The following is a 12,736-nucleotide window of genomic DNA, read 5'->3' as shown; positions in this document are numbered from 1 at the left end:
CGGCTCAGTAACGGATTGGTGGTGGGGGGGGCAGGAGGGAGCTGCTGCTAGCACTATCTTCAGGGATTTCTGTAATATGAGATCTACCACCGAACTAGGTCTTATTTTTGGGGTAGGTCTTATATTACAGAAATCCCTGAAGATAGTGCTAGTTCTTACTTTCGGGGAAACACGGTATATATAGATATATATAGATCTATATATATCTACATGTATATTGCTGCCACTAATGATTACTTTCATAGTCGATTATTTGGCTGGATTTTTGCGATTTAATCAGATTAAAAAAATTAAAAATAAATAACATCCTTAATTTAACATAAAATACACAAATGCAGTGTTACAAGTATAATCAGATGATGCTGATTTGTTGTTCTTGCCTATATTGGCTATTTTTGTACAGGAGAAGGAAAAAAATGAATGCACAAAACACCTGAATGAGCAGCTGCAGTCTAAAGAAGTGGAGCTTCTGCAAGTGAAATCTGAACTGGAAACACACCAAGGTACAGCATATTGCATGAACTGCATTTAATCTCACTAGATAGGAATATATCTACTTTTGACTTCTCTAAAATACGTGCATCATATTCTTCTACCCTGATAATCATAAAGCTTTTTGTTAACCCCTTTCAACTGGCTCTTTTTAAAGTACCTTAATGGGAGGTGTGGACACACTCCTGATCATGTAAATGATGTCACAGCCAATCACAGTGACCACATGATCAGGACCCATCCCTGGCTCCCGATCTTAAACGGTGAGCGGGAGCTATGAGAAATCCCCCACCACTCCAGTTCCCAAAACCGGACTCGCACAACATGCACATCCCAGGTGCAGGCTAAAGGGTGCGGTCTCGCCTCCTTTATCTCCATGATTAAGCCTAAGTAGTGAAACGCATTAGATTTGCTACAATGGTGTATATTTGTTGATTTAATGCAAGAGGACTCGTGGAGTGTGGCTGCTTTGGAAATAGTGACCGGGAGCTGTCGGAGACAGCTCAGTGCCTGTTTTGGGAAGGAGCTTCCAGTACTTAACCGTGGGCACATGTATGTGGCAGCTGGGCATTAAAGCCCACCTTCTTACAACAGCATGTATGCGTTAGCTGGTCAGCAAGAGGATAAAGAAAATCTAGTGCAATCATAGTGATGACACAATAGGAATGTGTGTTGGTGGAAAAAAAGGTGGGCCCAAGACGAGCCTAAAATGTCAGAGTTTTGCTGATCAGAACAACTGGAATTTAGGTGTAATGGCAGGGAGATGGAGGCTGCTGCATATATGTGCAGGCTTCTCTATTGTATTATTCATTGATTATACTTAAAGGAGAACTATGAGCTGAGTGCTTTTCACTCACCTCATAGTTCTAGCCGACCTGTGACAATGAGACTGTCACAGGTCGACTCAGTAGAACGGGAGGTGAGCGAACATATACCGGCGTTCGCTCACCTCTCGATCCTGTCATGGCTCTCTGCTGTGACAGGGGAGGGGCTGGATTCCCCCCGCTCCGATCCGCCAGCGCTGACTGGCGGATCCAACGGAGGAGGGGGCGGGTACAGCTGGCTCTGCCTCTAGATAGGCAGAGCCAGCTGTCACTCACGCAGCTGGGCGGATCTCAACATCGATGTCGGGATCCGCTCCGGCTGCGGCGTCTCAGTATATCGCGAGCTGTAGCTCACGGTATACTGAGCTTAGGGTAACGGGAGGACGCTAGTTTGTGTCCTCCCGTTACCCTAAGGAGAACTATGGGGAAAAGCCCTGACCCCATAGTTCTCCTTTAATAAAACCACATACCACTTCAATGTGCCTACCCCATCCACACCATCTGTTGTCATACCTGCTTACAGAGAACTGAGGGATTTGTAGTTTTTTCTTCCAAATATAATGGGGTTATTTGGCCATTTGAGAAACAACTAGTGCTTAGCAGAGTTCTTCTGTGAGTCTGAAGTATGCCTGAAAGCTCTGAGTAGTTTGAAACCGGAGAAAGAGGTTTGCTAATTGCTGCAGGTTTTATGTCTAAATTGAATTAGCAAAACATGACACAGATGTATTCATCGCTTAGTAGAAGAGCTCTGTTCAGGATGGATTACCATTTCTCTTTTTACAGTGATGAAAAGCTTAAGCAAAACTCCTACTGACTGGGAGATCGAAAAACTGAACAGCGAGTTGAAAATCCGGTCAGTGGAGCAAGAACTTAAATTGCTTCAGGAAGAATGCGGACGCCTCCGAGCGGAACTTCAAAGGACAAAGGTAATTGTCCATGTTGAGAAGTGTGCAGTGAAAGCTCGATGTGCATAAAGCCATCAAGCTTTATTGTGATCTCCGCTCTAGGCAGATGCTTTTTATAGAGGAATCAATTTCACTTCTCACAATTAGTCTCAGCAAATCTTTTACTTGTAAGACTATACATATGGATTGGAATACAAGGCTCAGCGACTGTAAGAGGTTAGTTTAACTGCTAGGAAAGCAGATAATAGTGAGGACTGTGCAGAAATGTTTTCCGATTTGTATGTTTGAATGGAACAGTCAGTGGTTACTGATGCGTTCAGACACATACTGTATGTATTAGACCAATATATGGAGATACGTTCCATGGGACCATCAGCTTTACAATAGTTCAATGTCAAAAGAGAAATCAAGCCAATCCTTTTGTGGCTGTACTTCTCTTTTGTGACCCAAAGTCAGCTAATAGCGGGCTATCAGCTGACTGATTAGTGGTTACATGACTGGTCAGTTCTTGGTCTTAGAGCATGGGGATAGCTGCAGCGTCCCATGCCAGCCCTAAGCATTGGGGGGAGTATGATTTACTTTCTAATACTTCTCCTTTAACCAGTTCTTAGACATGAAAATGCAATGAGATGGCCCTTCCCATGAAATCCAGAAAGTTAAGGAAACCAAGAGTTGCCACGCATATGCCCATTTGCATATGGGCATAGCGGGAATGCTCATTGAGGTGACATGTGTTCACGGGCATTTGTTTCCCATGTTTGGCTCGTGTCCATATTGGGTACCTGGATACGTGGAAAAGTAGCATGTCGCAAATTTGGCAAAATACATTCTGCTTTTTTTTCGTACCCATTCTCACGCGTGGGAAAAAAAATCTGTTTACCCAGTAATGGCAACACAAGCGTGTTTCATGTTTGCGCACGTATAGTGAATGCTAGCCGAAGCACGCACTTTCACGATACACCCTAGTGTGATTGGGGACTAATGGTTTTGAAGTCTTGTATCGATTTAATCATAAAATGCTGAGATGGCAAGCCAAAGCATTCTGGGGGCTATAAAATATCCCCTTTATCCGTACTGGTATTTTTTTCATTACTGCACTGGTAAATGTAGGATGCATGTGCAGTAAATTAGAACGCAAGACGTCATTTGTTACCATAACGCACTTCACTGTTCCCATTTCACATGCTGTTTTGACTATAAGCGATGCCAGCTGGAAGAGATAGTAGCCCCATCATACACTAGTTGATATCACAGGGTGGTCAGTTTAGTTTGCCTTTGGGAAACTCGACCCCAGCAAGAAGTGAGTTCATTTTAGGGGGGATATTTTTTATTTATTTATATTGCTATATATATAGCGCTGCCAGCTTACGTAGCGCTAACAGAGGGAAATAATAATTATTTGATCTGCCGATTTTGTAAATTTGCCCACTTACAAAGAAATGAAAGGTCTATAATTATACATAGGTGCATTTTAAATGATAGAGACAGAATATTAACCAAAAATCCAGAAAACACACATGATACAAATGTTATAAATTGAGTTGAGTTGCAGTTCAGTGAGTAAAAGAAGTATTTGATTCCCTACCAACCAACAATGATTCTGGCTCCCATAGACTGGCTATGCGGTACACAGATTAGTCCTGTCAATTTATGATGGTACTCCTAACGACGACTAGTTATGTATATAAAAGACACCTGTCCACAGAATTCTTCATCCATTCAAACATCAACCCAATGGGCAAGACTAAAGAGCTGTCATAGGAGGTTAAGGAAAAGATTGTAGACCTGCACAAAGCTGGAATAGGCTACAAGACTATCAGCAAGAAGCTTGGTGAGAAGGAAACAACTGTTGGAATGATTATTCGCAAATGGAAGGAATACAAAATAACCATCAATCGCCCTTGGTCTGGAGCTCCATGCAAGATTTCACCTCATGGGGTAAGGATGATCATGGGAGAAGTGAGGCATCAGCCCAGAGCTACATGGGAGGAGCTTGTGAATGATCTCAAGGCAGTTGGGACCACAGTCACAAAGCAAACCATTGGTAACACAATAGACCACCATGGATTGAGATCCTGCAGCGCCCGCAAGTTCCCCCTCAAGAAGGCACATGTACAGGCCCGTCTGAAGTTTGCCAATGAACACCAAAACGATTCAGAGAAGGATTGGGAGAAAGTGCTGTGGTCAGATGAGACCAAAATTGAGCTCTTTGGCATTAACTCGACTCGCCGTGTTTGGAGGAAGTAAAATGCTGACTAGGACCCTAAGGACACCATCCCTACAGTCGAGCACGGGGGTGGAAACATTATGCTTTGGGGCTGTTTCTCTGCTAAAGGTACAGGCCGACTTTGCCGCATTGAACAGCCAATGCATGGGGCCACGTATTGTAAAATCTTGGATGAGAACCTCCTTCCCTCAGTCAGAAAACTGAAGATGGGTCGTAGATGGGTCTTTCAGTATGACAATGACCCAAAACATACCGCCAAGGCAACAAAGCAGTGGCTTCAAGAAGAAGCACATTAAGGTTATGGAGTGGCCTAGCCAGTCTCCAAACCTTAATCCTATAGAAAATTTATGGAGGGAGCTGAAACTTTGAGTTGCCAAGCAACAGCCAAGAAATCTTAAGGATTATAGAAAAGATCTGTAAGAAGAGTGGACCAAAATCCCTCCTGAGATGTGTGCAAACCTGGTAACCAACTACAAAAAACGTCTTACTTCTGTGCTCATGTCATAGTCATGTTTTGCTTGGGGATCAAATACTTATTTTACTCACTGAACTGCAACTCAATTTATAACATTTGTATCATGGGGTTTTTCTGGGTTTGTGGTTGACATTCTGTCTCTATCATTTGAAATACACCTATGATAAAAATGATAGACCTTTCATTTCTTTGTAAGAGGGCAAACTTACAAACTCTGCAGGGGATCAAGTAATTATTTTCCTCACTGTGCACAGTACACATTCCCATCAGCCCCTGCCCTTAAGGAGCTTACAATCTAAGGTCCCTATCTCACATGGATACATATGATGGCCAATTTAGACAGGCGCCAATTAACCTTCGAGCATGTCTTTGGCGTGTGGTAGGAAACCGGAGTAGCCGGAAGAAACCCACGCAAGCACAGGGAGAACGTGCAAACAGTAGGGTGGAATCGACATGAGACCGAGTACGATCAGGGATGATCATTAACTTGTAGGATATTAACTACAATGATGTCAATTATCTAAACATTTAACTGTAATCTTTTAATCTTTGGAAATGTATACTGTTATCTGTAGTGTCCACCAGATGGCACCAAATTCAGCAGTATCACTAAAATAATGTTGATTTTTTTTCTTGCTTGGGTTAAATATGTTCATATTATAGCATGTACAAATAATATGTTTTTGTACATAACAGATTTATTTTTATCACTCATTTTGGCCATTAAAAAAATGTAATTCCTATTTTTTTCCCATCCAAAAGTATACACTGTTGAGGCATGCTGGGAATTTAATCATCTAAAAAAAGGTTTCCTTCCCATTTGGTCCTCAAATGTGATTTACTTCTGTCTACTGACAATAAAAGGCTAAGAAGTAAGTCATAGACTGAAAAAGCCTCTTTCTGTTTTTTTAATGGCCAAGCTAGGCAGATCATTAGTGGTCTAGTTGTTAGCATAATGGTATCGGCTGTACATTAGGCCAGTTATAACTGTAATCTGCTATGCTCACATGTCACTTTGCTTTCAGAGCTGCATGCACAAGGTGAACGGAGATATTATCATCTACAAAAGCAGAGTGTTTCTTTTTAGATAAAAGTTCTATTTGCGTGCATTTGGAGATGAAGCTACGCCCTCTGTGTTCTGCAGTTTTAACCTCATTTGCAAATTAGATGTTTTGCTCGTCTGCTTTTGCCTTAAAGCTGAACTCTAGACAAACGGCTGAAGCTGCAGCGGAAGCTACAAAGAATATGTATTGTGCTCAGCCAGTCTTGTGATGCATACCGGGCAGCAAGTTAAAGCCTAACTCCAGCCAAAATGTTTTTTTTAGACTTGAATAGAGTGGCTAAGAGTTAAAATTGCTGTTGGGTTTTTATTATGGTAGTCTGATTGGGAGCGTTCTTGCTTGTGTATGCCTGCAATGCTGGTGAGGTCATCACTTTGCTCTCTCCCTCTATAAACATGTTCTTACTGATGTCTGACTGTGCGAAGCAGTAGAGCTGTGGTTGGCTCAGACTGTTGATTTCCCCTCTCCCAGTTCTGCTGTGCAATGACTAAGGGAAGCTAATATCCCAATCTAAATAATATACAAATCCAAAGTAGGTATAGAGGGACTCGTTTTATTGTCAAAGTTTCGACTGAGCTCAATCCATCTTTATTAAGACACTTAAACACCTCTGTACATCTTTTTGTTTCAGTGTCTTGATAAAGATGAACTGAGCTTTGTCGAAACATTGACAATAAACTGCAGATGGTTTGACTTCTCTTCGCTGCAAGACCCATGAGTGCTTCTATACTGAGTGTAGGCAAACTCCAGCCCTCCAGCTGTGGTGCAACTACAAATCTCATTAGGCGTTGCAAGACTGTGACAGCCACAGGCATGAATCGCAGGAGCAGATTCACAATGGAATTTGTAGTTTCACCACAGGGGCAGAGTTTGCCTCTGCTCTACACATACTTTGGAGATATATCATTTTTTCTTTTTAGTAAATAAATAAGTGCGGCAACGGTGCTTTTATAACTGCTTTAAACCTCAGCTGATCGGTTGGAAGGCATTACAACAACATAAAAAAGGAAATATGCTGTTTACTATTTTGAAATGTTTATTTTTTTTAATGATTGCATTATTTTGTCTTCTAGACTATGACTGCAGACAAAAGCTTATTTGGTAATGAGTTTTATCAAGCCAATGATACAGAAAGGTAATGCTTTTATTTATTTATAATAGTTGAATTTGTTTATTATTTTACTCACACATTTTTATGGTTAGGTAATCTGTATTCTAATGAACTAAGGTTCTTTCCGACACTTAAAGGAGAACTATGAGGTGAGTGAAAATCAATCATCCTCATAGTTTAATGACAATGAAACTGTAACACGCCGTCTCTATAGATCGGGAAGTGAGCAAACACATACCATCGCTCGCTCACTTCTCGATCATCTCCCTGCAGAGAGCCGCTCCCTGCAGGGATTCCTCCCCTCTGATCCGTATTGATATCCGTTGCTTTGGTCATCAATACGGATGTCCAAAGCAACACTTGTTTTCTCACACAGGGAGTCTACTATTTCCAAGTCGCAGCCTGATATAACGACACATTTCAATACATTTCATGACTGGAGGAACGGACGGGGGAGGGGGGGGTAAGAGCTGACTCTAGATAGGCAGAGCCAGCTGTCACTCACGCAGCTGGGTGGATCTCGACAGTAATGTCGGGATCCGTCGCGGCTGCGGCTATCTCAGTGTACGGCGAGCTGTAGCTCACGATATACTGAGCTTTGGGTCACAGGAGGACGCTAGTTTATGTCCTCTCGTGACCCTTTAAAAGAACTATGGGGAAAAACACTTAGCCCATAGTTCTCTTTTTTAAGTATCGAATACATGTATCGAATTTGGCCGGCTCCCGATCAACCAGCAGAAATTCTCATAGTGGGTACCGCTGTTGGCACCCTTCCACCTGGAATCCTTTGATCGCCTGATCAAAGGAAGAGGTTAGAAAATTCTCTGCTGAATCTGTTTCATTATCTTTGTTGGGTAGGTTGAATGAAGAAAATATATACGTATATAACTGGCTTTAGTGAAAAATCAGCCTGGTTATCATGGATAGTATAGGCTCCTGGGTTGTCTCAGGCCCCTGTATTAGGTTCTTTTTTTTTTGGACTGCAGCACAATAATGCTGTGAGTATTGCTCACCTTTTATACAGGCTTCTTCTAACAGTTAATAGTGGATGCTAACCAAGTGCCACTTTGGGGTCATTGGCAGCAGCTTAACGATTCATTCTTGAATGGATCAATACGGATGTCCAAAGCAACACTTGTTTTCTCACACAGGGAGTCTACTATTTCCAAGTCGCAGCCTGATATAACGACACATTTCAATACATTTCAGGATTTACTGGGAAGTCACTGCACACTTAGTGGAACCTTACCACATTAAAATAATACAACCCCAATTCCCAAAAAGTTGGGACGCGGTGTAAAATCTACATAAAAACAGAATTCAATGATTTGCAAATCTCATAAACCCATATTTTATTCACAATAGAAAACATATCAAATGTTTAAACTGAGAAAATGTACCATTTAAAATAAAATTAAAAACAGGTTGATTTTGGAATTTATGGCAACAAAACTTCTCAAAGTTTGGACAGGGCAACAAAAACCTGGAAAAGTAAGTGGTACTAACAAGGAAGAGCTGGAAGAACATTTTGCAACTAATTTAGGTTCATTGGCAACAGGTCAGTAGCATGATAGGGTATAAAAAAGAGCATCTTACAGAGTCAGAGTGTCTCAGAAGTAAAGATGGGCACAGGTTCAGCAATCTGTGAAAAGCTGCGTCTAAAGATTATCTGTTTTTATGTAGATTTTAGACTGCGTCCCAATTTTTTTGGAATCAGGGTTGTACATTTTAAAGAACATGGGTCCCTCTGGGGATATAATAGTAAGAACTTATCAACCATGATGTATTCATCACAGTTGGGTAACAAGTCGAATGCAGCAATAACAAACTGCACTTCACAGCTGATGGATCTGATGCTAAAAACTAAAGTAACAGATTCAGCAATCCAAGAAAGACATTAAAGTGAAACTAAGTACAGAATACAAAAATGAGTCCCCTTATAATAAAGTTTTATTACCTGCTAACCCTGTCGGTAGATCTGTCTTTTCCACTTCCTTCCCGTAATAAGGGGAAAATGCTGTTCGTTCTGCAGTGAAATTGGGAAATTGTTGAGCAGCTTTGTCAACCTGTGGGACAGGGTGGGCTTAGATGGACGTGTAGTTTTAAATTAACTTATTAGAGCCGGTTCACACCATATCCAGTGCATTCCAGTATGGTTAGTGGCCGGAACGCACTGGATCACATAATTAAAGCCTCCCGAGTTCTGGGGCGGTGTGATCGCAAAAATAGGCATTGTTGTACCACGCGTTCTGGTGCGGGCGATCTAAAGGGGAAAGTGGGAGGGGGGGGGGGCATGGTGGTGCTATTCATGTCAATGGCACCACAGACACGCCTCCCACCCACAGTGCGATCGCCAGCACCTATGACTTGTGGTACAGCAAATGCACTATTTTTTGCGATCGCACCACATTGGAATGCAGGCTCTTTTCCCTTGCGTTCTTGTGCGGGCGATTGCAGTGCTATTGACATCAATGGCACCACCACACACCCTCCTGCCCCAGAACATGTAAGGCTTTATTTGTGCAATCCAGTGCATTCCAGCCACTAACTGTGCCAGAACGAACTGGATATGGTGTGAACTGGCCCTTAGGAGAAAAACAAAATAAAAGCCCAACACCAGCTAACATTTTTAAGCAACACATGTTTTTTTTAACCCCTTCATGACTGAGCTAGTTTTCAGGTTCTGTTCTTTTTTTTTTCTTGTCAGTTTATATCAAGCAATCACTATGACAGCTTGATAAATTAACTTTTTTATTTTATTTTTGGCTATTAGGCTGATCCAAACTTAGGAACAGCTAATAATAACCTTAGAGACTGATCCTGACTTTAGTCAGATTCAGATCTCACTAAAAGCTCTTTGATCGTGCCTAGACGATCAGAACTGATACATTTCACTCAAAAGACACCGGGCACTGACCCCCCCACACAGTGTGGAATACCAGAGGGCCGGGAGAGAGACCGGGCATTTTTCATATTATCTACATTCCAAGAAAAAGAAAAATTGCTCACTAGAACGGGACAAAAGCAGAAATCTAGGAGTCGATATGCAAAAAGAGCACCATGAGTTGAGAAGAAATGATTACAGTTGTATTCTATTATTACATCTTCAGCTAACCCTTTATGTTGGTCCATTATGTGAACTTAATGGCCTCTTACAGTCTATGATGTAATAACTAGGATTAATTAAAGATACAAAACAGGTCTTAGCTGTGATGGGTAGAATGCTTAACATTGTATAGATTTATGTTTTTACATCATTGATCTGAAGGGTATTGTATTCCTTCATTATGTATAGTCTAGCTCTAGAGGCTCTGACACTTCATTTTAACTTTATTTTGGACATGGTTTGGTTGGAGGACCAGTGCGTCTTTACACATGTCAACCTCCTTCCTCATCCTAGGGACAAATCTCATCCCTGCCATGAATTTACTAGAGCTAAAAGAAACTGATCTATTTTCAAGGCACTGGCTGATGTGAATGCCACCATCAGAAGAAGGATAGCTAACAGGGGTTACCTGTCTTGGATGTTAGATTGTGTGATCCATATTGTGGAGGATAAACCTAGAAAGAGATGTTCATGCATAAAAATGAGTAGTGGTAATCTATCCTTTACATACAGTATATTAGAGCTGCAGCTAACGATTATTTTCAAAATCGATTAGTTAGCCGATTATTAAGTTCGATTAATCGGTTAATCGGATAAACAATAAAATACATTTTTAAAATTGGATGCGGGCGGGCGGGTCTGGCAGCGGTGAGCGTGAGGTGGGGAGGAGGTGCGGCGCGCAGCGTGTGTGGAGCCGTGAACAGGGCCAACTGATCGGAAGCCGATTAATCGATTATTGAAAAAGTTGACAACTTTTTCAATAATCGATTATGTCGATTAGTTGTTGCAGCCCTACAGTATATTCAGTACAGTGTTTAATATGAGCAATTTTGTTCATTTGGGTCCCATATAGAAACCTTTCTGATCAAACATCAACAGATTGTTCTATCGAGGGGTCAGCAGATGTCGCTGTTGTGCTTCCTGGCATGCAGGGTCTAGTTTTAGTTCCACAATATCTGATAAGAATTTTAATAATTGTAATTTAATTAATTGTAATACCCGGTGGGTGGTGTATTTGTTCACCCACATTGTATGTTAGGTGCAATATGTGAATTGTGCCATTTAGCGTCTGAAAAAAGGGATATCTGTACATTTTTGTGATTCTGATACCATTGGAGTCCGTAACCTTTCCAGTGTCTCAAAAACCTTTTTCATCATTCATCTAGGGACACAGGATCAGTATTAGTTTGGACTGGTGCCTTTAAGAGAAATAGTCTAGAATAGGGATGTCCAGATACCAGTGCCGATACTTGGGTTGCAGCTGAGACCTGGCTCTGGTACTCCACCGATGTCCTGCAATCATTAGTCTGTATTGTTTTAGAAAAACTGTCACATGACAATAAACAAAAATGTATCAGTACTTGTATCTGTGAGTACTTGGACAAGTATCAGTACTTGTGCTTGGAAAAATGGTATTGGTGCATCCCTTATATATATTTATAAAAAAATAATAATGCATTAAAATGGGAATGTACAAATCCCAGGAGCTCCACATGTGCCTTAAAAATGACAGCTGCCTCCTAACTATTGATTTTTTTCTCTAGGCTAGTCCTGGAGCTAGAAAAGTGTCTGTACTTGTACTTGTACCGAGTACTGTACTTGGTATCTGAATTTCCCTAGTCTAGAAGATATGTTGTCTGCACACCATTCTGCTTCAGAATATCATCTTTTTTTCATATTCCTTTAGCATGACATGTGAATGCAACGTTTTGGAGCCTCACAGGACCCCTTCGTCAGGCAAAATGTCATTGGCCAGCCAAGTATAACCTCTCCCACTCCCATGATGTTTCAATTTTCTGCTCATCTCCTAGGAGGATGGACATATTTTCTCTTTAGAGAAAAGTTTTTTTTCTAGAATCTTTTTTACTTTTTTCAAGATTGACTTTCTGTTTGTCTTTCTGGAAGGTTCCCATAAAGGTTTCCTAGTTTGACTATTTTTGGTTTTGGGGACGCACTGGGGTCCCAGCGTGCATTCTAGATTGCTGGGCCCCAGTGCGTCCCAGCACCTTATTAGGAGGAGTTGGCTACCTCCTGGTACACCTGCATGCAATTTATCGACTGCATTAATATGCTCACACTTGGAGACTCGTTTACATAGAGTTAGGACCACACTTTGCAGAGGTGCCTTGGCGCAGCGGTGTGGCTTCTACATATTTTTGGCCAAAAGTCAGTGCAACTAAAACCTCTGATTTTAACGCATACTGTTGACAGGGCAATTTGTTTGGTTGCAGGCTAGCTGGCAGGTGAAGCTGGGGATTTTTTGTGTTTTGTATTCCCATAAAGGACAACCTGCTTCATGTTCCACCATTTCTCGGTGGGGACCTAAAGGAGAAAGTTCTCCTTCAGATCCTCCTCTACTGATTGATAGCAGGCAGTGGGCGGGTGCAATAGCCAGCCTGCTATTGGCTATTTTAAATTACAAAAGCCAATAGCAAACTGGTTATTGCACTCTTCGACCCGTCCAACAGCACCATGTCCTGACAACCCCCCCTTCTCTTGGCCCCGACACCTGACAGCCGGTCTCGGTCTTCTCCT

The 12,736-nt window shown here is 41.7% G+C and overlaps 1 protein-coding gene across 1 annotated transcript in view; it reads left to right on the top strand.

Moving 5' to 3' along the window:
- AZI2 (5-azacytidine induced 2) overlaps window positions 1-12,736 on the top strand; it is a 53,143-nt gene that overhangs the window by 16,470 nt on the left and 23,937 nt on the right. The window contains exons 4-6 of the mRNA XM_018563559.1: window positions 404-503; window positions 2,100-2,242; window positions 7,058-7,119. Coding sequence (XP_018419061.1) covers window positions 404-503; window positions 2,100-2,242; window positions 7,058-7,119 — 305 coding nt within the window. The remainder of the gene's footprint in view (window positions 1-403; window positions 504-2,099; window positions 2,243-7,057; window positions 7,120-12,736) is intronic.

This window comes from Nanorana parkeri, unplaced genomic scaffold (genome assembly GCF_000935625.1).
Source record: "Nanorana parkeri isolate BGI_ZX_2015 unplaced genomic scaffold, ASM93562v1 scaffold675, whole genome shotgun sequence".
NCBI classification, from domain to species: Eukaryota; Metazoa; Chordata; class Amphibia; order Anura; family Dicroglossidae; genus Nanorana; species Nanorana parkeri.
This window is presented reverse-complemented; position numbering and strand designations above follow the sequence as displayed.